This window comes from Cnephaeus nilssonii, assembly GCF_951640355.1.
Source record: "Cnephaeus nilssonii genome assembly, chromosome: 10".
In the NCBI taxonomy this organism is placed as follows: Eukaryota; Metazoa; Chordata; class Mammalia; order Chiroptera; family Vespertilionidae; genus Cnephaeus; species Cnephaeus nilssonii.
In genome coordinates, this window is record NC_137081.1 from 50,043,113 (window position 1) to 50,070,024 (window position 26,912).

The window sequence follows — 26,912 nt, forward strand, 5'->3', positions numbered from 1 at the left end:
ATCATGGGCGTAGCAGAGTGATGGTAATTTACATGGTACTCTATTATTAGATAGGCTGATCTCCAATGTGGCATTCCCTTTGAAGGCACAGATTGATCACTCCCTTTAAAGGCACAGATTGGTTATAAAATCTAAACATATATATGTGAATGCAAGCACTAAAGCAGTGAAATAGAAAAGATGAAACCAAATAAATGGACAAAACATACCAGGAAAATGCAAAGAGAAGAAAGTAGAAGTCATTTTATGGTAATAGACAGAGTTGTCTTTAGAGGAAAGAAATTACAAAAAGTGATACAAGGACTACATAAGGTAGTAAAAGGTTTAGTTTATTCCAAAGATTGAATCATAAGCAATATCTACATTTCAGATAACATAGCATTAAAATTTATAAAACAAAAAGTATAGAAACTATGAAAATAAATAGGGACACATTAAAAGTAGACTTTAATTCACCTATTTTAACTCATAATAAATCAATTAGAATAAAAATATGTACAGGTATAGAAGCTCTGAGTAAGATAAGAAAAAGGATAAATTAATGGACACAGACACGAGGCGGGTGAGGGCATATGTTGGGAGGTGGGGGTGGCTGGGGAGAGGTCAATGGGCAAAAAAGGAGACATATGTAGTACTGTATGTAATACTTTAAACAATAAAGAATCTAAAAATAAATAAATAAATAAATAAATAAATAGGAAGAGTTATATAGTCTTTAAAAAAAATAAAAAAAAAATTATCCAAGTCAAAAAAAAAAAAAAGATAAATTGAATTGAAACATACTGAACTCTATATTTTTAAAGCCAATAATGATCTTATTTTCTGTGTTCTGGGAAATCATTTAAAAAACAACCTCAATTAGGACAAAAAGAAAATATCAATAAATTCTACAAACAGAAATGGTATCTAAACTATATTATTAGATTATAATGTGATAAAACTAAACTTAAATAAATCATTGGAAAAAATATATTATTCTATTATTTGGAAATTTTAAACACTTTAATTTACCATGGCTTCTACAATAAAGAGGAATTTTAAGTCAGAGTTTATTTTAATAATTTTCTGGTTATTTTTGTTTGGTTGATTTTCCATATGAAGTTTCAAATAAATTTGCATAGTTCTAAATTTTTTGTTATTTTTGTAGAGGCCACATTTAAATCATTCATCAATTTAGGGAAGTTTCACATCTTTATTATATTGTATTTCTATCCAAGAATAAGATGTGCCTTTTCATCCATTTATATTTCTTTTCAGTTTATTCAAAACTTAAAAAAACTCTTTTTATTCATAAAATTTTCATCAAATGTATTTTCCCCTTTTAAATAGACTTTTTTTGGTTCATAGCAAAACTGAGTAGGAATTAGAGTTCCTATATACGCCCAGCCCCACAAAAGCTAGTGTAAACCATCCACCATCCACAGTGCACACCAGAATGTCACATTTGTTATATCAATGAACCTACAATGACACATCATTATCACTCAAAGTTCATAATTTACATTAGAGTTCACTCTTGGAATTGAATTGAATGTTCTATGGGTTTGGAGAAATATATAATGGCCTGTATCCACCATTACAGTATCATACAGAAAAAATTTCACTGCTCTAAAAATCCTCTGTGCCTTAGCTATTCATCCTTCCCTCCCCCAATCGCTGGCAACCACTGATCTTTTTACTGTCTTCATAGTTTTGCCTTTTTCAGAATGTCATAGAGTTGGAACCAGACAGTATGCAGCCTTTCCAGATGGATTGACTTCTTCCACTTAGGAATATGCATTTGTTTTCCTCCATGTGGTTTCATAGCTTGATAGCTCATTCCTTTTTAGCACTAAATAATATTCCCTTGCCTGTATCCATTTACCTACTGAAGGACATCTTGGTTGCTTCTAATTATGGCAATTTTGAATACAGTTGCTATAAACATCCATGTGCAGGTCTTTCAGGACATAAGTCTTCGGCTCATTTGGGTAAATACCAAGGAGGGCAATTGCTGGATTGTATGGTAAGAGTAAGTTTTCATTTGTAAGAAAATACCACACTGTCTTCAATAGTGGCTGTAACATTCAGTGTCTGTATTGCATTCCCAATAACAGTGAATGAGCCACATCCCTGTCAGCATGTGGTGGTGTCAGTGTTCTGGATTTTGGCCATTCTATTAGGTATGTAGTGGTATCTCGTTGTTGTTTTAATTTGCTTTTCCCTGATGACATATGATGTGGAGCATCTTTTCATATATTTACTTAACATCTGTATGTCTTCTTTGATGAGGTATTTTTTAAGGGCTTTGGCCTGATTTTTAAATTAATTTCTTTGTTTTCTTATTGTTGTGCTTTAAGAGTTCTTTGTATATTTTGGCCCTAACCGGTGTGGCTCAGTGGGTAGAGCGTCGGCCTGCGGACTGAAGGGTCCCAGGTTCAATTCCAGTCAAAGGCAGGTACCTTGGTTGCCAGCACATCCCCAGTAGGGTGTGTGTAGGAGGCAGCTGATTGATGTTTCTAACTCTCTATCTCTCTTCTTCCTCTCTGTAAAAAAAAAATCAATAAAATATATATTTTTTAAAAAAGAGTTCTTTGTATATTTTGGATAGGAGTCCTTTATCAGCTTTGGTTTTGCAAATATTTTCTGTGGATTGTCTTTTTTATGTAGTTGATATTGTCTTTCACAGAGCAGATGTTTTTAGTTTTAATTAAGTCTAGCTTATCAATTATTCCTTTAATAGATTGTGCTTTCAGTGTTCATTAGAAAGTCATTGCCAAACCAAAGATCATCTGAATTTTATCCTAATTTATTTTGTAGGAGTTTCATAGTTTTAAGATTTACCTTTAGATCTGTGATCAGTTTTGAGTTAATTTTTGTAAAGTGATAGGAACTGTGTCTAGGTGTGTGTGTGTGTGTGTGTGTGTGTGTGTGTGTGTGTGTGTATTCTATAATAATAAAAGCATAATATGCTAATTAGAGCGGATGTCCTTCTGGATGTCCTTCCTTCTGGACAAAGCCGCAGCGGGCGGGGGCCACGGCAGAGGAGGCAGCGGCCCTTGGCTGTGTGGCTGTGGCAGAGGTAGGCAGGAGCCAGGGCCAAGGCCCTTGCATGAATTTTGTGCACCGGGCCTCTAGTATATATATAAAATCATGTGGAGGTCCAGTTTGTCCAGCACTATTTTTTGGAGAAGACTATGTTTGCTCTTTTATATTGCCTTTGCCCCTTTGTCAAAGATCAGTTACAGCTACAATCTCATTGCAATTCCTATATACAAAAGACGCAATTAACCATATCATAGCTTGCTGACCTTAAAGAGTTAATGCAGTATCCAAATAAACTTTGTGGCCAAGCAGTAGCATAGGCTCTGGGAAGTTTTGGCTAGTAATACCTGTGAAATTTGAGCTCATATTAAATATGCCTGAAAATAATACATTTGGGATTTGGCCTCTGGCATCAGATCAGGTCTGACTCTGCTATCTGGAGTTGAGAGTTTTGCCTCAGGTTCTCATAATAGGACTATAGCACTATAGGACTATAGTATCAGCAAGAATATTATTATTGCTTTCGTGAAGAAAAATAGTGTAGTTCCTATTGAGCTCGTGGTATCCTGTCTGTTTTCTGGTCATTTTTTTCCCTGAAATAGGAGAACCCTGCTGTCTCCAGCAACTTCAGCTATCTTCCACCATGACCCATTCTAGTACTTTCTTTCTATTTAGTCTTTCTGTCATTCTTAGTCATATCAGTGGCATTTGTCCAGTCTTTAATTGTCTCTTTCTGTATGTGTTCAAGTATGACAACCTCAACATGGCTAATGACATGACCAGATCATAGTTTTAGTTGTCTCAAATCTCAGAATAGATGAAGACCCAATCAGAACAGCCTGATTGGTCATTAAGGCTGGCTGCAGCAAACTGTTCTGACCACCTTTCCTATGGTCTTAGGCTCTACAGCAGCGGTTCTCAACCTGTGGGTGGCCCCACAGGTTGAGAACCGCTAGCAGGGTCGCCTAAGACCATCGGAAAACACAGATATTTACATTATGATTCATAACAGTAGCAAAATTACAGTTATGAAGTAGCAACGAAAATAATTTTATGGTTGGGGGTCACCACAACCTGAACTGTATTAAAGGGTCGCGGCATTAGAAAGGTTGAGAACCACTGCACTAGAGGGTTGGGTTTTATATCCTCTCAGAGACAACTCCCTTTCCACTTCATCCTGTTGATGAACTAACCATTGTCTCTATGGGACATCCTCATTTCTGCATCTTACGGAGTGAACAGCCCATTAGGGACATGGTGGTATTTAGCCAAATGTACTTCAATTAAGGCTAGACTTGAATGACTTTCTTAACTTATGGCACAGTTCCTATATCTGCAAAGCATAAGACTGAATAAACAAGGTTGGTAAAATTAATAAAACCCTAGATAGAAACCATGTCTGTTAAGCCATGGTCATAGAAGCAGAGAGTAGAACGGCAGTTACCAGGACCTGTGGGAGAGAAAAATGGCGAGTTTCTATTCAGGTCTACATCTGTTCCAGTTTTATATCAAAGACTCTAGTATATTAGAGTTTACTGAAGAGAAAGCTCTCATTTAAGACCAATTAGTGATTTTTTTTTTCACTCCTGAAGTAACTGAAATAAGTGCTAAAAGTCTGCTGTACAATTTCATGCCTATAGTTAACAATACTATCTTACTTAAAAATTTTGTTAAAATGGTAGATCTAACATTAAATGTTCTTACTACAAAAAAGATTCACATTTAATAATTACATTTCAATTTAATTGGAAACAATTTCAATACTCTAGTGTTTAATGCAAGAGTTTATAGATATTAAGTCTTCTCTTAATCTCCTTAAAATATCAGCATTCTTTTTTTTTTTTTTTAGGACTTTCATATGTGGAGTAAATGGTAATTAAAATGTGCAGGATGACAAGATGGAGCAAACAGTGCTTGTACCACCAGGACCTGACAGCTTCAACTTCTTCACCAGAGAATCTCTTGCGGCTATTGAAAGGCGCATTGCAGAAGAAAAAGCTAAGAATCCCAAACCAGACAAGAAAGATGATGATGAAAATGGCCCAAAGCCAAATAGTGACTTGGAAGCTGGAAGGAACCTTCCTTTTATTTATGGAGACATTCCTCCAGGGATGGTGTCAGAACCTTTGGAGGACCTGGACCCATACTACATCAATAAAAAAGTGAGTGTTTTTTAATCAGGCATGTTTTGCTGCGAATTGCCTACTGCATACCCTGGATGGTTGTAGCACCAACACAGGCTGAATTAGCACAGTCTGAAGTACCCTTCTGTTTAAGAAGTAAAACATGTTTGCATGTGTTTATGCACAAACGTGAGAAATACATATATCATAACTGACGGAGCTGTCCCAAATGCACCACCACACATACCTAATAACAAATTTAAGTTATAGGCAGCTAATTTAATGAACTAAAAATTCCTACCCCAAGATCATATTTACTATAAAATTTTATGTTTTCTGTACTTGAAAATCCTGGAATTATCACATTATAAAGACTTCAAAAATATTATTATTAATTTCTTATGGAACAAAATTTGATGCCACAAGTGTTTTCAATTTCTAAATATGTTATAAGTAAATCAGTTAATTTCTGGAACATTGCTATATAAACTCCAATTAAAAAATTATTCAACTTTTTGTAAAAATATATTTATATTGATAAGAATTAACAAAAATATAGTATTCTGAAGAACGTGTAATGATATTTTAGTGCCTCCATTTTTTGTATCCATGCTTGAAATAAGTACCTTGTATTAAGCACCCAATCTTTTATTAAGACCACTAGAGGCCCGGTGCATGAAATTCGTGCAGGGGGGGGGGTGTCTCTCAGCCCAGCCTGCACCCTCTCCAATCTGGGGGATGTCTGACTGCCCGTTTAGGCCCGATCCCTCTCACAATCCAGGACTCCTGGCTCCCAACCACTCGCCTGCCTGCCTGCCTGATTGCCCCTAACTGCTTCTGCCTGCCAGCCTGATCATCCCCTAACCACTCCCCTGCCAGCCTGATCGACACCTAACTGCTCCCCTCCTGGCCCGATTGCCCCGAAATGCCTTCCCCTGCCAGCCTAGTCACCCCTAACTGCCCTCCCCTGCAGGCCTGGTTACCCCTAAATTCCCTCCTTGCCAGCCTGGTTGCCCCTAACTGTCCTCCCCTGCAGGCCTGGTCCCCCCAACCCCCAATGTCTCTCCCTCTAGGCCTGGTCGCCCCTGACTGCCCTCCCCTGCAGGCCTGGTCACCCTCAACTGCCTTCCCCTGTTGTCTTGGTAACCCCTAACTGCTCTCCCCTGCTGGCCTGGTCGTCCCCATCTGTCCTTCCTTGCTGGCCTGGTCCCCCCCAGCTGCCCTCCCCAGCCAGCCTGGTTGCCCCCAACTACCCTCCCCTGTAGGCCTGATCTCCCCCAACTACCCTCCCCTGCAGGTCTGGTCCCCCCTGCAACTGTCTTCCCCTGCAGATTTGGTCCCCCCCAACTGCCCTCCCCTGCAGACCTGGTCCCCCTCAACTGTCCTCCCTGCTGGCCCAGTCACCCCTAACTGCCCTCCCTTGCAGGCCTGATCACCCCCAACTGCCCTCCCCTGCTGGCCTGATTGCCCACAACTGTCCTCCCCTGCCAGCCATCTTGTGGCAGCCATCTTGTGTCTACATGGGGGCAGCCATCTTTGACCACATGGGGGTTGCCATCTTGTGTGTTGGAGTGACAGTCAATTTGCATATTACTCTTTTATTAGATAGGCTGATTTCACCAAACCAAGAAGAGCCTACAGGAAAAGACAAAATAAAAAATGATTATTGTATTGATTTCGGATTGCAATATATTTTTATCTTTTTCATCTGACACAATATATTTTTGAACTCTTGGTGGAAGGGTAAAGCACAAAGATTGTAATTAAGCAAATGAAATATTTTAGTTGGACATGGACCTTAAAATACATTAGGCTCTGTTTGTTGCTAACACAGTTCTTAATAACATGAAATTAGCCTTTGTCAAATGCATAAGTTTGGCAATTTTAATATGTGGATTTGAGACAGTCATGTAAATCACTTCTCATTGCTATAGTTTCAGAGATAAAAAAACACAAAAACAAAAAAAAACAACCCTCACAAAAGGGTGACTAGCACTGTGTTTGTGTGTGTTTTTTTCTTTTAAGTTTCAGGATATAGCTGGTTTAAGTGTAACACACTTTTTAACAAGCATTTGCCCATTTTACATTAAAGGAAAAGATAATCATTTTCCAAAGATTTTATTTTTTCTCTATTTAACATTACTTAGAATATTGCCAAATCTTAATAGGTAAGAGGTTATCCATTTCATAACTGCCTTTCAAATTATAAAAAAAGTTGCACTTTATCATTAAATCAGTCCTTTGGAATATAATTTAATATTTCACCTGAAATGCTAAAGCCCAAATTAAACAAACTAGGAGGGGTTTATTTGTATGAGGAAAGTAAAAATGCAGATAATCAAATTATTTAAACATTTTAACTTATTGAAAAGTATTTTGTTGTTTAGGTAATAACTCTGCTGTGTTCTAGACAGAAATTTATTCACCCCTTAGAGTGTGTTAGTTTATTTGTAGACATTGGATATATTCAGTCTGTTCAAAGACTGCTCTTATTATGGTTTAAGGGGATCAATTCCCAGAAGGCTTTTTCTATTCTAAGACACCCAGCCCCCATATCTCCAGTAGTAAACACCTTCAAAAAATTGTTAAAGCTGCACAGGGTCTTCACAAAACAGGGCTGGAATCTAGCATCGCAGCTCGTATGCTGTATCCTTACTTGTGAAACAACAAATGAACTTTTTTTTTCCTTTTTCAAATGAATGTTTTGATAAAGACCAAACTAATGCAGTTTGACAAAAGCAAAGATTCTTCATGTGAAAATCAGATAATCTAATAATATTTCCGTTTAAATCAGGGGTGGGGAATGCTCAGCCTGTGGGCTGTGTAAGGCCCGAGAAACCATTTGGTCTGGCCCTGCCAAGGCATGAGGGGGTGAGTTAATTAAATATTTGACCAAAGGTAGCAGGCTAATTTTTAAGTTGATAATTTTGTATGATGCAAATGATGTTTAAAAATATCCAAATGGCAGTTCCCCACTCCTGCCTAAATTAAAGTTTTCACACTGATAACATTTGTTCTTTTGAGAGGATGTCCCCAAAATAAAATTATTGGTTCATAATGAGTGATATATAATCCTATATAATAAAAGGGTAATATGCAAATTGACCCTAACAGCAGAATGACCAGGAACTACCAGTCGCTATGATGTGCACTGACCACCAGGGGCAGACGCTCAATGCAGGAGCTGCCCCCTGGTGGTCAGTGCACTCCCACAGGGGGAGTTCCACTCAGCCACAAGCCAGGCTGAAGGCTGTAAGCACAGCAGCGGTAGCAGGAGCCTCTCACGCCTCCTTGGCAGCGCTAAGGATGTCCGACTAATGGCTGAGGTGGGGGGAGTCAGCCTAAGCCGTTAGTCGGACATTCCCCAAGGGCTCCCAAGCTGCCTGTTCCCCTGGGGAGCGGGCCTAAGCCTACAGGTGGACATCCCCTGAGGAGTCCCGGACTGCATGAGGGTGCAGGCCGGGTTGAGGGAACCCCCCAAGCACAAATTTTCATGCACTGGGCCTCTAGTAAAGGATATAAAGGCATATGGAAAACAAAATTATGCAAACCCTTATTAATACTGAAAAGAACTGTCTTAAAACTAGGTGTGAAAGACCAACTCTGATGAAATGACTAGTCAGCCAGATTCTTGTGCTGATGTAACCCTTATAAACTTTGTTAGGTTTACATTCAGACTTGCCATTAACATCTTCTATCCTTATCTTCAAATGCACATTGTGTGAGGAAGGAAAAATATTTTGGCATTTTGGGACAAATCACAGTGAGCAAGTAGAACAACCTGATAAGAAAAATATTGTTATCAGGAAGGAGTTTTCTCCAAGGTAAGACACTTCCATTGCTTTCACATTGAGCTGACATCAAATGAGTCTTCAAATGTAAGTCATTCAAAGCAATGCAAATGAAACTTCTTACAAGTCCTTTAAAACCAATATGGTATATTGAGGATACCTGATTGAGTTATGTGTTTGAAATTTCACTATTTTGCATTTTCATATTTTAAAACTTTCTCTAGTTGCCTATACAGTTTTCTAGTCTTATGTTTTCTTTCATAATTGTATTATTTCATATGAAGGAATAAACTTAAATTCTGAATTTGTTTGCTATGATTAAGGTTTGAATGCTTAGCAAAATAATAACCTTTTAAACATAATAAATTTTTCTTTTGATATTTGATGACTAATTTTATTTTAGTGACTTGAATACCTGAGATTTGGAGAGTGATCATCATTAAAACAATGCAATACACTGGCATAGCTATAGAGTCTAATTGTGGAAATGTCACTAGAGAAAATGCTTCTTAGAATGAGATTTCCCACTGTTACTGATATGGAGGATGTGGATTGTATTGCCTGAGTGAGTTGGAATATGCAAATCTCAGTTAGGCCAGTGACTTTCCTAAGATTTTTCTCAAGTACAATAATTAAGGTATCATTCTTATCTATATACAGTTTCTAGTTTCTTTCTTAATAATAGATAGAATAAACAAAGCAATACTACTATAAAAACGCTTGCAGAATCTCTTCTTTCTTTTATACTTTTGATTAAATTACATATATGCAGCATATATGGAATGTATTGTGTAAGAAATAGAAATGATGCTAAGCTCTCTATCATCTTCTACAAAGACAATTTCAGTGAGCTTATGGAATTGTCACTGCTGATGGTGTATTTCCAGATGGCATATGCCCACATATTTTTATCTTCTTTGCTCCAGTTTAAAGTGTGCAAATTACATAATGTTAAAAATTTTACTAAAATTGTTAAAGTAGTTTAATCCATGATCAGTGACATTGTAGTAGCAACTGAAGAAATCGTAGCAACCATCTCATGAGTATTCCTGGTGCATAGAAGCATTAGGAACTTTCCAGACCCTCAGATGTTGTAAGCCTTCAGAAGTCCAAGGTAAGAACTAAAGAAAAAAGAGTGCTATCAGAATGCTGTCATAGAATTCCCCATACCAGGTGAGCTCTGGTCCAGTGTTCTTCAGAACACCATTCAAGGTTCGATTTCTCTTATTTGCTTATTTACTGTAGTTGTGTGGCAAGGCACATTTGAGCTTGTGAACTCACCTTTCTCCCCCGCCCCTTCCCCCCGTTATGGGATTTTTTTTTTCTCAAGTTACTTTTCATAGCTTGGGTTGATTTTGTACCATTTGGCTATGCATTCAAATTCTTCACCCACTCTTTATTACAGAAAACTTCTCCCTCCTCATGTTCTTAAAATTACAGATGACTCACTAGCACCATGGGAGGAAATATCCTTTTGACAGTGTGACAGTGTAGTGACAATAAAATGAGGTATTTTAGATCTGTAGTGAGAATGGATAAGTTTGTTAATTATGGAATGTAGAAATTTATCCTTTAAAAGTGTCTAATGGACCATATAAAATCAACTTATTCTCTCTTTTTATCAGCTCTTTTTAAAAAGGTGCATAGCCCTAGCCAGTTTGGCTCTGTGGATAGAGTGTTGGCCTGCAGACTGACGGGTCCCAGGTTCAATTCTGGTCAAGGGCACATGCCTGGGTTGTGGGCTTGATCCCCAGTGGGGGACATGCAGGAGGCACCCAATCAATGATTCTCTCTCATCATTGATGTTTATCTCTCTCTCTCCCCCTCTTCCTTCCTCTCTGAAATCAATAAAAATATATTACAAAAATAAAAATAATTTAAAAAAAATTAAAAAGGTGCATACTCCTTCTTTATTGGGCCTGCATGAAGATTCATACATGAATTTGCTATTTTAAATTCATGCCTGGTCTGTTATGGCTACAGAAATTTTTAGCTATTATATTGGGTAGAGAAAATTGTTTACTTTGTTTTTAATTGGGTTTAGGGCATTTTTTCTTGAAAAAATAATTTAATAGTAAATCAGAAAAGTATATAGTAATTAAAAGATTATGATTCCATAAAATATTATATGGACAGTTCCCGATTTACAAAATTTTTTGCATATTACTAACTCCTCTTGAATTACCAGTCACCCAGCATCTCCCTTACATCTAACACAGTATAATTGACTTTCAACTCTTTCTCATCCCCACCCATGATTTTTTCCTTAAGCTCCTTTTTTGTCACCTCTAAGCCTCAGAAACAAGATGATGATATTGGTAATTAAATAATGGCTAGCCTTTATTGAGTACCTGCTATGTTAGTAAGAGGCCCTTCAAGTCAAAATGACCAAAATGCATCAGAAACTAGTTAGAAAGAAAAAGAAAGAAAGACGAAAGAAAGAAAGAAAGAAAGAAAGAAAGAAAGAAAGAAAGAAAGAAAGAAAGAAAGAAAGAAAGAAAGAAAGAAAGAAAGAAAGAAAGAAAGAGAGAGGAGGAGGAAGGGAGGGAGGGAGGGAGGGAGGGAGGGAGGGAGGGAGGGAGGGAGGGAGGAAGGAAGGAAGGAAGGGAGGGAGGGAGGGAGGGAGGGACGGAGGGACGGAGGGAGGGACGGAGGAAGGAAGGAAGGAAGGAAGAGAGAAAATCTGGTTTTAACATTGAAGGATTTAGTACCTACAACATCATCATCAGGATACAGTCCTTTTCCATTTTGGGATCTATTTTCACCCAAGCTAGCTGCACTGGTAGGCTGGCCCTTCCCACACGATGGCAAAAATAGCCACCAGTAGCACTAACCTAACTCTACAGCTTAGTAACTCCAAGAAAAAGAACACTCTCTTCAAAAGCTCTAACAAAAGCCCTGGAATTGGTTCTAATTAGGTCACATGGCCAAGGGTTTGTGATGGTCTCATTAGCCAGAGCAGTGTCACATGTTCACCTGTGTTGCCAAGGGGTGAGTCAGCTCATCAGAAGCCACAAGGGCAGACATGGGGCAGTGGTTTTTCTGAAAGGAAGAGATGAGGACCATTAAAGAAGGTATGTGAGGCAGGCAAAAACTAGAGCTCTGTATTCTATACAAAATGTATCAGGGTACATACAGTTCTTATTTAAAACACATGTCCTTCCAAGATAGCTTTTGTCTGTATTTAAAAATAATGAAACTGAGGTGAGGTAATTTCCTCAGATCGCAAAGATATTAAGTAAGAGAGACTAGATTTAAACCTGATCTCTCCGCTTCCATAGGCCATTGCCATGCCACTTTGGGTCTGCACTTGTAGTCATGATACCAGTGGAAAAGATAAACCAGTGATAGAATCTAAATAAGCCCATTACTGCTTTTCCTGACCCTCTGTCCATGCCGCTTTGCTAGTTGTACCCCTTTTCTCCCAGGCTGGCAGTATTTCCCAAAGCTGACTTGTCACTCACTATTTTTCCTCCATCAGGAGCATCCCCTGCCTTTGCAAAAACTAAAATCTTAGAGACTCATTGGGTCTGCATCGGCTTCTAAAATAAGTAGATAATTACACTTCCCACCAGATTCTAGTTGTCTGATAAGCACCTTATTTTTCAAAGAGGACAGATTCGGGACACTTCAATTGTGTGTCTCTGTAAAGAAATGGCATTCAAATTGGGATCTGAAGGATAGAAAGGAGAAGAGAAAGAAGCATCTTCTAGAGAAAGAGAACAGTCTATCAGAGGATGTGTAATGGGGATGGACTGTACTAAGAAGAGAATAGGATGAGGTTGGGATGTGGGCCTGGGGTCAGGCAAAAGGCCCCTTTTAGTTCATCCGAAAGAGTTTGAAGTTTAAGGGCAAAATGAATTATCAGAAACCTTTGGATAGAGGAGTAACATGGTCCACTTTACATTTTAAATATATTTTTATTGATTTCAGAGAGAAAGGGAGAGGAAGAAAGAGATAGAAACATCAGTGATGAGAGAAAATCATTGATTGGCTGCCGCCTGCACGCCCCCCACTGGGGACTGAGCTGGAAACCTGGGCATATGCTTGGACTGGGAATCAAACCATGACCTCCTGGTTCATAGGTTGACACTCAACTACTGAGCCAGGCCAGCTGGGCTCAAACAAAATTATTATAAGTTCTTACATTGACAGCCTAGAGCTGTGGGAGGGTGCATAGATTAACACTCCACCGCTGAGCCACGCAAGCTGGGCCACTTTACATTTTAAAAGATCAAGTTAGGAGTCGTCCGGACACTTGGTCTAGATTTTTGACAATGAAGATGGAGAATAATGGGTAGGATCAGAATCTATTTTGGAAGTGTAACTTTTAAGTATCAGAGGGAACAAGCTAATGGCATTGTTTCCTAAATATGGAATTTGGGAGGAAAGTTATTGAACAAAAAAGTTCCAATGTGAAAAGTGGCATTGCTTTCAGAAACATGTGTCCATATGTGCATATACTTGAAAGCCAGACAGACACACACTTTGAATCTTTTAATCCTTATTCTTTTATGGTACTTTAGAACTTAAGGGCATTCACAAGTTGTATTTCATTCATACTCAAAAGAAGTCTGAGGTTAGTACTACTATAATTTTCTCCATCCAGATGTAGAAATTGACATAAAGTTCTCACCAAGTCTGCACTAAAACTGGGCCTCAAATTGTGTTTTTTTTTCCAGTCAATGAAAAGGTAACTGCACAAGTAAAAGTATACCACACCCACCGTATAGGATAAGATACAGAGCTAAGAAAGGTTTGATCCCCGATTTTACCATTTCACTTGTGGTTATAGTTTTTCTCTCTGTCTGTGGTAGAGACAGAGGCGTCCCCACCCCTGGCTGATGAGCGCCCAGCTGGCACCTCCGATGGGTCATCTCCTGCACTGGCTCTACCTCCCCACCCACCTTGTTTCCCCCAGTTACAGGCCAGGGACAGCAATTTTATAGACTCTTCTCTACATACAAATTATTCTCCTTTGCAGGAGCTTACAGAAAAAAAAAAAATAACTGTCTGTGAAGCATTGAGCTCAGAGATATGTTTTGTTGACTCATGAAATATTGCTTAAAATTTTGAAATAGTTTCAGAGATATATAAATCTGGAGATTATACACATGCCCATTCCTACACACACACACTCACAGACACACCACAGACACACACACATACTCATGCATGTTTAGGATTTCTGATTTGCATACCAAAAATTGGCAGACCCCCCTTGCTACCTAGCCTCCATGAACACTGTGATTGTAATTGCTGGCTTAAAGGCCAATGAGTAATTAGGTAAAGGTTGTGTATTAAAGCTTGGAGGGCCCCAGCAGGCAAGTGCCACAGGTTGTTCTGTAGGTTGATTATCCCTCGACTAAAGGGAAAAGCAGAATGAGACTAGGGAAGAAACAGTTATTATATTATCACATGCTCACTTCAGGGTCAGGTAGAGAACCTGTGAGAGAGCTTCCCGTCCCTCCGGGAGCCAGAAAAGGAGGGAAATCTTGGCCTGAATCCGCAGGTTACAACAAATAGGCAGGGAAGTAGGTGAGACCGTTTAGAGTGCCCACAGGAAGGAAAACAGGATTAGATGCCATGGCATTTCCTCAGGATGAGAAATGTCCCCGGAGATGTGCAATCATAGGAATCTCTTGACTTCTCCATGCAGTTCTCTACCCCCAAGCCTCTGAAGCATCTCTCCTCCTGCCAGGACTCATTCTACCCCTCCCTGCTGGAACCTCTTCTTAAGCCAGCAGCCTGGAGCTGGAAAAAGTTTGATCCCACTTCTGGCAGAAGATAGAGCAAGGGAATTATCCTAGTGCCAATGCCAGGGCATCATCAAGGGAAGAGAGGTGTACCCTGCAGCCCAACCTAGTACTCTGTTGTGGGAAAAGATGTTCAAAGTCCTAAACAATTGACTTCCAAACACATTTTTGGAACACAATGTATGTTAAAAGTTGAAAGTTGCTTGTTTTAAATGTTGAAGCGGAGGCATGAACTTAATAACCAATAGTGTATTCTGCATTTTCTGTTCTTCATGATCATTGCTAAGCTTTCTCTGTTACTTATAGCTTTTGCTAATTAATACATGTGTACAACATAATTATTGATAATTTGAGCAATTTAAAAGATCACTAGTTAACCAAAACAGATTCACAGCCCTGCTATCGCACAATCACCTGAGTTATTATTAATATTATTATTATTATTTTGTTAACCCTTACCTAAGGATATTTTCCCATTGATTCTTAGAGAGTGGAAGGGAGGGGGAGAAACAGAGAGAGAGAGACACATTGATTGGTTGCCTCCCGCACGTGGCCCGACCAGGACCTGCAACTAAGGTACATGCCCTTTACTGGAATCAAACCCAGGACCCTTCTACTGAGCCAAAACAGCTAGGGCCTGAGTTATTTTTTTAAAAAAATTCAGAATACTAGGCATGAGAATCTCTCCTGAATTGAAATCACAACACCTTTATAAGCGACATACTTTTATTCACATTTTTCAAAACAGGCAAGTGAGTCACGGGAAAGTCAAGTCAGTTGTTTAGGATCTCCCTGCTGGAAGGCACCAGAGCCAGATTTGGAACCTGGCACCCAACTCCAGAGTCTGCACTCTTAAAAACCACTTAAGTTCCAAGGAATCCTACTTATATTTTTCTAATGTTTCTTTATAGATTATTAAGCTGCTGATGACTGATTTGACTGGGGGTGTTTACCTATTTTTCTTGGTTTGTCTTTAAGTCAGAAATGATATTGTACCTGGCAGTCTTGCTGAAGAGAACCTCGCAGTACAATGAATGGTTTGTGTCTAGGTCTGTGCTGCCCAACAGAGTAGACATTAGCCACATGTGATTATTGTACGGAAAGTGTGGCAAGTCCAGACTTGGAAGACAGGATTGTATGAAAAAGGATGTAAAATATCCCAATAGTTTAAATATTGATTTCATTCCTAAATGGTAACGTATTGGAAATAGTGGATTAGAGAAAACATTATTACCCTGGCTGATTTGGCTCAGTGGATAGAGCGTTGGCCTGGGGAGTGAAGGGTCCCAGATTCAATTCTGGTCAAGGGCACATGCCTGGGTTGTGGGCTCAATCCCCGGTAGGGGGCGTGCAGGAGGCAGCTGATCAATGATTCTCTCTCACTGATGTTTCTAACTCTCTATCCCTCTCTTCCTCTCTGTAAAAAAAATCAATAAAATATATTTTTTAAAATCACATATGTGGTTCAGATTTATAGTTCACATAATGTTTCTATTGGGCAGCTCTAGTCTAGGAAAACCTTCACTTATCCTTTTGGATTTTATTCTATTAGTAGAGACAGTTGAGCATTCACTAGTTTATATGCTTCCTGAGGTAATGATTTATGTATCTTTGCTTCCTCTGTAAGCCATAACACAGAGCTTTTATGTATTGTGCTAAACAAAATACATTTTTTTACAATGAAATCAGTTAAATCAAAAGTTGTACCTAAAACTAGTTTCATGCTACTTTCCAGGTATCTGCAATGCTCACACTTATTAATAGCTTATTATACAGGGGCTCAATACATGTTACTTTAGTAACTATATGAAGAGATAAGTGGAAAAACTTGACCAATATCTAATACTAGAAGCCTGATGCATGGATTTGTGCACCGGTGGGGTCCCTCAGGCTGGCCTGCAGGGATCGGACTGAAACTGGCTCTCCTGACATCACCCGAGGGGTCCCGAATTGCAAGAGGACACAGGCCAGGCCAAGGGACCCCACCGGTGCATCATCAGGCCAGGGAGGGGCCAGGGGAGGGCGCCAGGGCATGTCCGGCCCCGTCTCACCCAGTCCCGATCAGCTGGACCCCAGCAGGAAGCTAACCTACTGGTCGGAGTATCTGCCCTCTCGTGGTCAGTGTGCATCACAGCAACTGGTTTAACACTTAACGTATTAGTGTTAACAGTCGAACACTTAACATATTAGGCTTTTATTACCTATAATAATAAAAGCATAATGTGCTAATTAGACCAGCGTCCTTTTGGACATCCTTCCTTCCGGACAGCGGCAGAGCTGGCAGAGGCCCCTGGCTGCTGCGGCAGCGGGCGGGGGCCCGGGCCAAGGCCCTTGCATGAATTTCATGCATCGGGCCTCTAGTATAGGATATAAAGAGTTCCTACAAATATATCTTTACAGTGGTATTTTATATATAGAATTCATTTTTCTAATTCAATCAAACTGCCATGTTTTGAAATTTGTTTCCAAGCACAAATTTTTTCACATTAAACTGATTTCATGAATTCTCTAAAGCCCGTTTCAAGGTAGATGCTATTGGATCAGGCTTTTCTCTTCCCCCACCAATTTTGAACTTTTCCTTTTGTATTGAAGTGACTTCAGGCAAAAAGAATGTATCTTGAGTTGTTTTAATTAAATTTTTATAGGACTAATTTAAATTTAAAGGATGTCAAGATACTTCACTGTAATAAGCCATCCAATACAATGTGTTAAAAAAAAAGTCAACACTGAGCTGTATGTTTAGAAATGGTTAAGATGGTAAATTTTATGTTATGTAGTTTACCACAATAAAAATTTGAGGGGAAAGTGTAAAAAATCACACTCAATTGAAAAGTTGGTAAATCTTGATTTGCTTAAACGTAAAATTCAGGGTGGGGCAAAAGTAGTTTTGCAGTTATTCATATGGAAAATAGCACAATACTTAGTAAGTAATAACACAAGAATAAACTGTTTTGAGTACTTACAATGTAAACCTACTTTTGCCCCCACCCTGTATTTGTTTATACAACTTGAGGTACATAACATCTTGGCTGGTCTTTGAATTCTTCCCATTTTGAGCCTTTTCTTATTTGTTAAATGGGGAGGGCAATTACCTATCTATATGTTTGAAAATTCTAGATTTACTTTACTTGTAAATAAAATGTTTCCTTCTGACTCTATTCTCCCTTCAATACTATCAATACCATTATGTGGAGAACCATGTATCTAAGTCCCATTAATTCTTGAAACTTGTAAATGAAATGTTTAGCTTTTTGGCTATGCAAACAACTATAAGGAGGATAGATACAGAGATGAGGTAATAGAAATCAAATCAGTTGCAAACAGTAAATTTACAGGTCTAAATGCAACTTACTGGCATAGAAATGGTAACACATGTAAGATTCTATATATTGGATTGCTCTATAGGTCTGCTTTATTGGAGGCTGTTTAAAATAAACCCATAAACCGTTTAAAGCGACATTTATGAAGTTTTTTGGTAAGTATATGTTTCAATCTGAGAAAAGCAGAGGAGTCCTAGCAAGGATGCCTTGGCCATCTCTATGTCTTGTGAAAAATTAAAACAGAATAAACATTATTGTACAGTAAACTTCATTAATATCATTATAAATTCAAATTGCAAGCACTTACACAATGTACATATATTTTTTTGTAAATGTTGTTAAAAATAATTATCTTCCACACATTATTTGAATTTTATAAATAAACTAGAGGCCCAGTGCATGAAATTCATGCACTTGGGGGGGGTGTCCCTCGACCCGGATTGTGAGAGGGTGCAGGCCAGGCCGAGGGACCCCACCAGTGCACAATTGGGGCCAGGGAGGGATGCGGGAGGTTGGCCAGCCGGGGAGGGACCGTGGGAGAGCTCCAGGGCATGTCCAACCCATCTCGCTCAGACCCCAGCAGCAAGCTAACCTACCGGTCAGAGCGTCTGCCCCCTGTTGGTCAGTGCACGTCATAGCGAGCGGTTGAGGGGCGTTAGCATATCATTAACATAGTACACTTTGATTGGTTGAACGGCGGACCAGACAACCGGACACTTAGCATATTAGGCTTTTATTATATAGGATAAAGGGAATACAACCTAAAATCAGTGAAAGTTTCCAACTAAGGCTGGAACAATTGAGAGTTATGTCCTTTAGCCTTTTTTTGTGACAAAGTATGGACTCCTCCATGTGAAAGCACTTTTAGCTTTAGCATTACTTATCAGCATCAGGGGTGCAGTGGCCTTCGTTCTATTCATGTTAATGGTTCCAGCCATTTTTACAGCCTTTGGGGGCTCCTCTCTGCTTAGTTTCTGAGTTTTGCTCCTTTACGTTTTAGTTCTGAAGGCAGAATTTTTCTTTCTCTCCTCTACCCCCTCTTTTGGCCTCTACAACTTCACTGATTGCTTTACCACCCCTTTCACTATCTACTTCCTTCTTCCTTCGGGCTGGAAGGTACACATAGCCAAAATCACAGGTGACCTCTTATGTGCATGGTCCGGTCTCCTTAGAATGAGCCAGGTGATTTTCCCTGTCCACTGAGCTACATCCAGTACCATCATCATCCCTCTTACTCTCAAGCCCATGGTTTAGGCTACTTATGAATTGTAACTTCATTATATCTTTGAATCACTAGTATCTATTTCAAAATTAGTTTATAATATTATTTGATGTAAGGAGAATCTTTTTAAAAAAATATTTTTATTGATTTCAGAGACAAAGGGAGAGGGAGAGAGAGAAACATCAATGATGAGAAAATCATTGACCAACTGCCTCCTGCATGCCCCATACCAGGGATCAAGCCTGCAACCCAGGCATGTGCCCTGACCAGGAATCCAACCATGATCTGGTTCATAGGTCGATGCTCAACCACTGAGCCATGCAGGCCAGGCAGGAGATTCTTAGTTTTAAAATATATATGCTAGGTTATATTTTTGTTGGCTCTCCCATTCCTAGCCCCCAATATTTCTTAACATGTTTTTGAGAAAAGTAAACATATGCTGTAGGTTTGCAAGGTGGGCCATACTCAGTCCTGATTAGCTCACTGTGGGCCTTTTTGTGTCTTTGTAAGCATATACTCCTTAGGGCAAAGGCATTTGCATTTTACAAGTCTATTCACATTTTATGAACTCAGTATGTCATTTAGGGACAGGAGCATTGAATGAATCAGAAAAAAAGGGGACTAAGTATTGTAGACATGGTGATTGCTCCTCCAGTAAGTACAGGTGAAACTTTCCCCTCCTACAATGGACTTGGTATACAGTTTTCTTTGTATTCTGAACCAGAGACCTTCAAAGATGAAAAAGGAACTAGAGGGTTGAAGTTAAAGTTAGAGCAATGCTTCTCAAACTCTGTTGTAGAGGTGAGGTCACCATCTACACTAATAAAAGAGTAACATGCTAATTGACCGTACCATCACGATGCCCACCAGCCAATCAGGAGTGAGTATGCAAATTAACCCACCCCAGCTGCTCTGGGCCTCTGGGAAGCATGGGAAGGCAGAAAGGCAGCTCCGGCCAGAGCGAAGGCAATGCCGGCAACCAGGGGAAGGAAGACCCATTCTTGCATGAATCTTTGTTCATCAGGCCTCTAGTTCTTCTATAAAATACAATAAAATTAAGTACTAGAAAATTGAAAAACAAACCCATGAAATATACCCCCTTTTTATTATTGCATTCAACTGATGAAATTAGTGTGTCATATTGACTTACAAGTTTCTAAACACTCACTGTCACTATGTTGTCCCAGTCCAGCAATGACTTGGACACCAGCACCAGTAGGGAGACTACACTTTCACAGCCCTGATTCAGGGCATTCCACTCATACCAGACAGGAATGCTACTTTCAAACAGAAACTCAGTGAACGTTTTGGAATGATTGCTCTACTTGAATTTAGAGGGAAAAAGAAATGAAAAAATCTATCAATGAATGACCTGAAGACTAAATGAAGCATGTAAACACTTATCAAAGATTCTTAGTAGAAAGTAAACAGTAAATGCTTGCTATGTCATAATGTGATCAAGGCAAAAACCCACAACTTTTAAAGAATTGGTGAATTTTAATTCAAAAGGTATGAAGTCTTCTTCCTATGAAATATTCTTCACAGAGAAAATGGCTTCCCCCACCCCCAACTCTGTCTGATTGTAAGTAAACATCTTAAGAAACACTGAATCAGAATCTTTCATATGCTATTGTAGGTTGCTGCTTTTTTTCCCTGTACACTGCTAATTGCTTTCTAGACCTAATTTTTGGAATGCAGTTTCTTTCACATTTATGGATTATAGGTTCTACAGAGGCTCTGAGCTACTCCTCTGTGCTAAGAAAGCACTACAGGAGATAGGCAGTCAATTGGGATTAGAATTCAATGTGTCAGCTAATTCAGAAATCCCAGTACAGAATTTTGCACTCTTGGTCAACAGATACTCTCCAGGGAACTTGGCCTCCAAAAATCAATTATTGGATTATATCCATCTAACCCAAGAGTGGGTTTGATGGTGACTGTTTTTATTTCCTATTACCAATAGATTTATATTCATTTTATAAGCATAAATGATAAAAAAGTTATTTTTTAAATATTAGTTTTGTTGAGTGATGTTGCATTCTACAGTTACTTTTCAAGATATTTGAATTGGAAAAGCTGAAATTGCTATAAAGGAATGTAGTGTCTTACAATTTTCAGAATAAAATGAAATATCCACCCATTTAAGACATTCATTTAACTCAGATGTTTAAAATATTAAGAAAATAAATTCCCTTGGCAAATGTCTTGTGTGATGAAATTGCAGGGAAGCATGGGGTAAAAGGTAAGTGATGCCTTTGGATGCCCTCTCTGTTAAGAAGAAATCCAGGTGTCTACATGGTGCACATAAAAAGTTGTAACATTGGAAGATTCATTGTGACAGATAATAGAAAGTAGACAATAGAGTTTAAATGGTTTATACTTTTATACTTCTATGTTGTGTTCCTATCTTACAGACTTTTATAGTATTGAATAAAGGGAAGGCCATCTTCCGGTTCAGTGCCACCTCTGCCCTGTACATTTTAACTCCCTTCAATCCTCTTAGGAAAATAGCTATTAAGATTTTGGTACATTCATATCCTTTTCAAGTAATCAATATTAACTATTTTTACATAATCTATAAGTGCTTTATAGCTAAATATAAAATTAAGTTAGGACACATATATATTTTATGGCTTTTGTCACTTTAATTTTGTATCTACTTTTGTCATATAAGCCTTATTCTTCTTTTATAAGCTTTATTCTTGAAGTGTATTAGTCACATAGATGTCACTGAAACTTACAGTCTTAACATTATATATGTACATATATCTTTCTAATAATACTTGTATGTGTTAAGTACTACAAATCTAGTGTAAGATAGCTATACTACTCTTTACTATATTTGTACACAGTTTGTAATGATCAGGAATATGCAGCAAAGAATGATATTAAAGAAATCTAATTCCATAGCCAAGTTTAGACATATCTATATTAAAGAGCATTTTAGTTTACCTTAAAATAAACCTTTAAGCATATTTTCTATGAAAGAGGGTCAGAGGGCTTGACTAATACTTAGCTAATTCTTGAATACAGAAATACTGGCTGAATTTCCATTTTAAGTCACTGAATTATTACTACCAAGCAAAACTGATTGCTTAGTAAAGCTACAGAAGTTAATAAAAGAAGCTTAGATTATATTTCCAAATGGTCTTTAGGGATGTGGCAATGTGATTCCCATGGTGTTAAAGAAAAAGAAGGACTTTACAAATAACTTCAAATGTTCATATTCATTGGCAAAAACTTAATTTCTGATTATGTCTCATTTGATGGCTTTGGCAATAAGAAAAATAGAAATACTTATATAATGATCATAAACTCATACAACCTGGTTCTTTTAAAAAAAAAGTATAAAACTTAAAAGACCATTCTATTTTTAAACTGATAACAAGAAAATCCTCAGTGATATCAATATGTTATTGTTAAAATTAAAAGATTTGAAATATGAAAATCATATGTTCAGCATTTTTATGGGTATGGTTTCCATATCTTAGTTTTTGTTTCTAGTGCCATCATGTGGTCATTTGATGAAAACTTTCTTTTTTTTACTTAATGGAAAATTTTTGTTTTGGCAATAAACTGTAGTAGAAAGGATATTGAATATGAAGGCAGAAAATTTGTATTCTAGTCCTCGGCTGAGTTATCTAATTTCTCTATGTTTTAGGCCTTATTTTCCTGATGTCTAAAATAGAGTGATTACAATGTTTGTTTTTCTAGGTCCCTTTTAGTCATTTGTTTTAGCTAATACTTATCATATCACACACATTAACTCATTTAATCTGTACCTCAAACTGAGACTGAGTGACTTGCCCAAGACCACTTTTAGGCTAAATTTTAATTATATTCACAACATGTTAAGTCCTGGCCTTCAAGAATATTCACTTTTAATCATATTCATGGCTGCTATAGTTAATTCAGTCAAAACAGAGCAACCCAATACCTAGCACCATGCTGCACTTTGTACATAAATTTTTAAATGTGTTGAACTCTATTAAGTAACATTTATTTCAGAAATTACAATATTGCAGATATGTGCCCTCTTCAACAACTTACTATTTTAATCACCTGAAATAGTTTAAGTCAATCTCTCTGCTCAAAAACTATATGACTCCAGATTGCACATAGTTTTCCCTTTAAAGTTCTCTGGGGGATAAATAATTTCATTTAGTAATAATAGCAAAAGCAACATGTTGTCCTTATATAAAGCTTTCTTGTACATTATCTCATTTAATCTATATCATTACTCTGTGAGGGTGATATTATTACTACATTTTACCAATGACAAAACTGAAGTTTAAAGAGATTAGATAACTTGTCCATGGTGTATTTTTCATGAGCCCTGGCTAAAATTCAGTTTAAGCTTTACAATGTTAGTTTTATATAATACATGGATTTGTAGTTTTTTGTGTGTGTTCCTTAACAATAACCCACATTATTCAGCATGCTAATTATGTGCACTATTTTGACCAACTGTGTGTTTATGACAATGAGTAACCCTCCTGAATGGACAAAGAATGTAGAGTAAGTTCAACTTATATTTTAAACTACCTGCTATGTGACTACATATGTATGTTAGGTAGATATATATAAATATATACATATAGACATATAGACATAGATATACATATGTATAGATAGGATTTTGAAACTATGTCTTAATGTACCTTCTAAATAAAACCAAAGAGAATGTTTATTAAAGGCATTTCTAGGCACAATTACAAAGCAGGAAGACGATACTCATTGACCCATAGACTTGCTAGGATTGGGCTAATATCTCTCCTTCATGTGTACTTGGTGGATACCAGGAGCCCATCATCCTTGGACACTTACCACTTTTCCTTTAGGATCTAGAGTGGTCAAAGCAAGTGTGGTGAAAACAATTGCAAAAAAGAGCCAATATAGTAGGACTTGTTCCCAGGTAAATTTCAGATGAATTCGGTGAGTTACAAATTTATAGGGGCAGGTTACACATGCCATCAGAAGACATTGTTGAGTCTCACAAAGTTTTCCCTTCCATCAGGCACATCCTATTCAGGTCAGGCCTGTATTAGTTTCACCAAAAAATTTGCAGACAAAATACCCCAACCGTTGGGATTTTAAAACTTGAAAATTCAATAGACTGAGGACTAAACTAACTGAGGTGAAAGAATAGCATTTTCAGAAAACAGAAACATTACTAACTACATTTGTGGGCTCTGTTCTGGAATACGTTTGAGAGCAGAGGGTCCAGATCTGTGATAGGTGCTCATTCTACCCATGTTGTGACCACTATTACTCCATGGATGTTGACCCTTAAAACAACAGCCCAGAGCTATTCCCAAGATCTTCTTCAGTTCTTAGACAGTTCCAGATTGGAGCCAATCAGAAAAGGGACAAGATTATGAAGGAAAAACATTATATACAAAGAATGCCTGAAGTATTGACATTGACATGTGAGGTCCACAGGTCTTTAGTCATCCTAGTTTTTGTGATTTTATTCTTCAACTTCTGAGTAAAAGATTTAAACCTTGGAATCATCCAAGTTTCTGAGTTAGCCTCATATTTCATTCTAAATTATGACGCTGGAATTATCTACTTTGTTGTTAACAAAATTCTTTTTGCAAGTAAGTTAACCTGTCTTATGGAAAGGGAGAAATAAAGACTTGCTAATTTGTCAATGATTTTCATTCATAAAACATGATTGAAACTGAGTTTTTTACTTTCGGAAGAAAAATCACTTTATGCTTCTGCAATATTATGGATTGGCCACTCCATCACATGAATGTACTAGATAATTCTCAGGGTGCTTTATGCATTAATGTCAATACTAAGACACTTCAGACAGTACCTAGCTAGACTTTATACAGCATGTATTTCTCACTCTGCTCTCAGAACACTCTTCATGTGTTAGGGAATTGAACTTAAAGTAAGGGCTATGTTTGATTTACATGAAAGTAATATCAACCTACTTAGATTCCTTTTATAATATTCACCTATTCCACTGATAGGGTGATAAGAAATTGACATATTATGAAAAATATATTACTTTATCAATTCTTTCTGGATACTTACCTCCAGGTACACCTTCACTGGAATATATACTTTTGAATCACTTATAAAAATTATTGCCAGGGGCTTCTGTTTAGAGGATTTCACTTTCCTTCGGGACCCATGGAACTGGCTCGACTTTACAGTCATTACATTTGCGTAAGTGCCTTTTTTGAAACTTCAAAAGAGTATGGTTTGGCTTTATATGACTGTTCATGCTTTGAAAGAATAAGCTTGCTGTAACTGTAGAATATTTTGGTGTGATTTATACAATTAAGCTTCGGATTTTAATTTAGTATAACAGAGGTCAAAGTGACATTTCACTTTGGCATAAAGTCTTTGCATTGGTTGAAATGACAATTTTCACATGTAACAAACACCTAGCAAATTTCATACATGCTGCTTTTTCAACACACACACACACACACACACACACACACACACACACACTAATAAGAAAGCAAAAGTTTATTCATTTTACATCTGTGAAAATGACTTTTAAAAAATACAGGCACAAACAACTCTGCTGGCCGCACCAATTTTCATTGACCTTACCCATTGACTTTTCCATCCTCTATTAGCTTGGTAAAATAATAGAAAATAAATATCTATTAGCATCAAAACTTTCCAAATCAAACTGAGGTGCGGGGTGGGGGGTGGAGGAGATAAGGTATTTAATATATTAAATTTTTATTTCATCAGCAAATAATTTTAAGTCTTATAAATGGACATACTCTCTCTCTGTCACTTCCTACTTCTAAACTGATTTCTTTTCGTTCTTTCTTATTTCCCTTTATGACTTTTGTCATCTCTCTCTTCACCCTCAACATAAACCTTTTATCCATACCTCCCTTCCAGATACACTCAGTATGTGCACAATATCAGCATCCCTGTCTACCTCCACACCCCCACCTTTTTTTTATTTCAAGTGGTAAATTTCCCCAAGAGAGAAGAAACTCAGAAAAGTAATAGAAGGTCATTCAGGAGTAGGTGAAATTAGAATGTGGAGGAAAGTGGACCTGCACCACTTGCCCTCATCATTCTCTCCGGAGCGAACGTTTTTAGCCTTTACAGGTGTACTGGGTAGATGGGAAGAGACGCAGAGCTGATATACTCAGGGATCCAAACGCTGCCTCTCTCCTCTTCATTCCATAATCTAATTAGAAGTGCCAATTCTTCGCCATTCCCTCTGGCCATGATTTAAAAGAAGGCATGTTGAGACTACTGATTTTTAGAACAAAATAGCAGTAGTGGCAAGAGCATCATTGGTCCCCATAAAATATTGTCCTTAATTTGCCTAACTTTCACTTAAAGGTTACACTAGAAAAACTTTGTCATGTACAACTAGTCAGGCAATCTGCCTTTTCATGCATAAATTTCACTTGCATGATTGTATGCATTTTTTTTCTAACTGCAACCTGGAAACTACAATTAAGCTTTCTTTTAACTTAATTCTCCTAAGTTACACACATGATGTTGATTGCATTTGCTTTTCAAAATGGCAACAGGATTGTGCACTTTATGAAGTTTACATCTAGTTGATGGCCTTAAATTATGTGAATAAAGAAACCTACAGCAATAGACTCTAATATTTAAATTGCTATTGACACAATTATCATTTAAAATCACCAAGAATGTCTTTATAAAAGACC

General features: G+C 37.8%; 1 protein-coding gene across 1 annotated transcript in view; it reads left to right on the plus strand.

The window, feature by feature from the left end:
• Positions 1 to 4,922: 4,922 nt before the first annotated feature.
• LOC307106055 (sodium channel protein type 1 subunit alpha) overlaps positions 4,923 to 26,912 on the plus strand; it is a gene marked incomplete at both ends in the record, with an annotated part of 73,707 nt that continues 51,717 nt past the window's right edge. Inside the window, 4 exons of the mRNA XM_079782152.1 lie at positions 4,923 to 5,186; positions 21,651 to 21,817; positions 23,674 to 23,754; positions 25,291 to 25,419. Of these exons, the coding sequence (XP_079638278.1) occupies positions 4,923 to 5,186; positions 21,651 to 21,817; positions 23,674 to 23,754; positions 25,291 to 25,419 (641 nt within the window). The remainder of the gene's footprint in view (positions 5,187 to 21,650; positions 21,818 to 23,673; positions 23,755 to 25,290; positions 25,420 to 26,912) is intronic.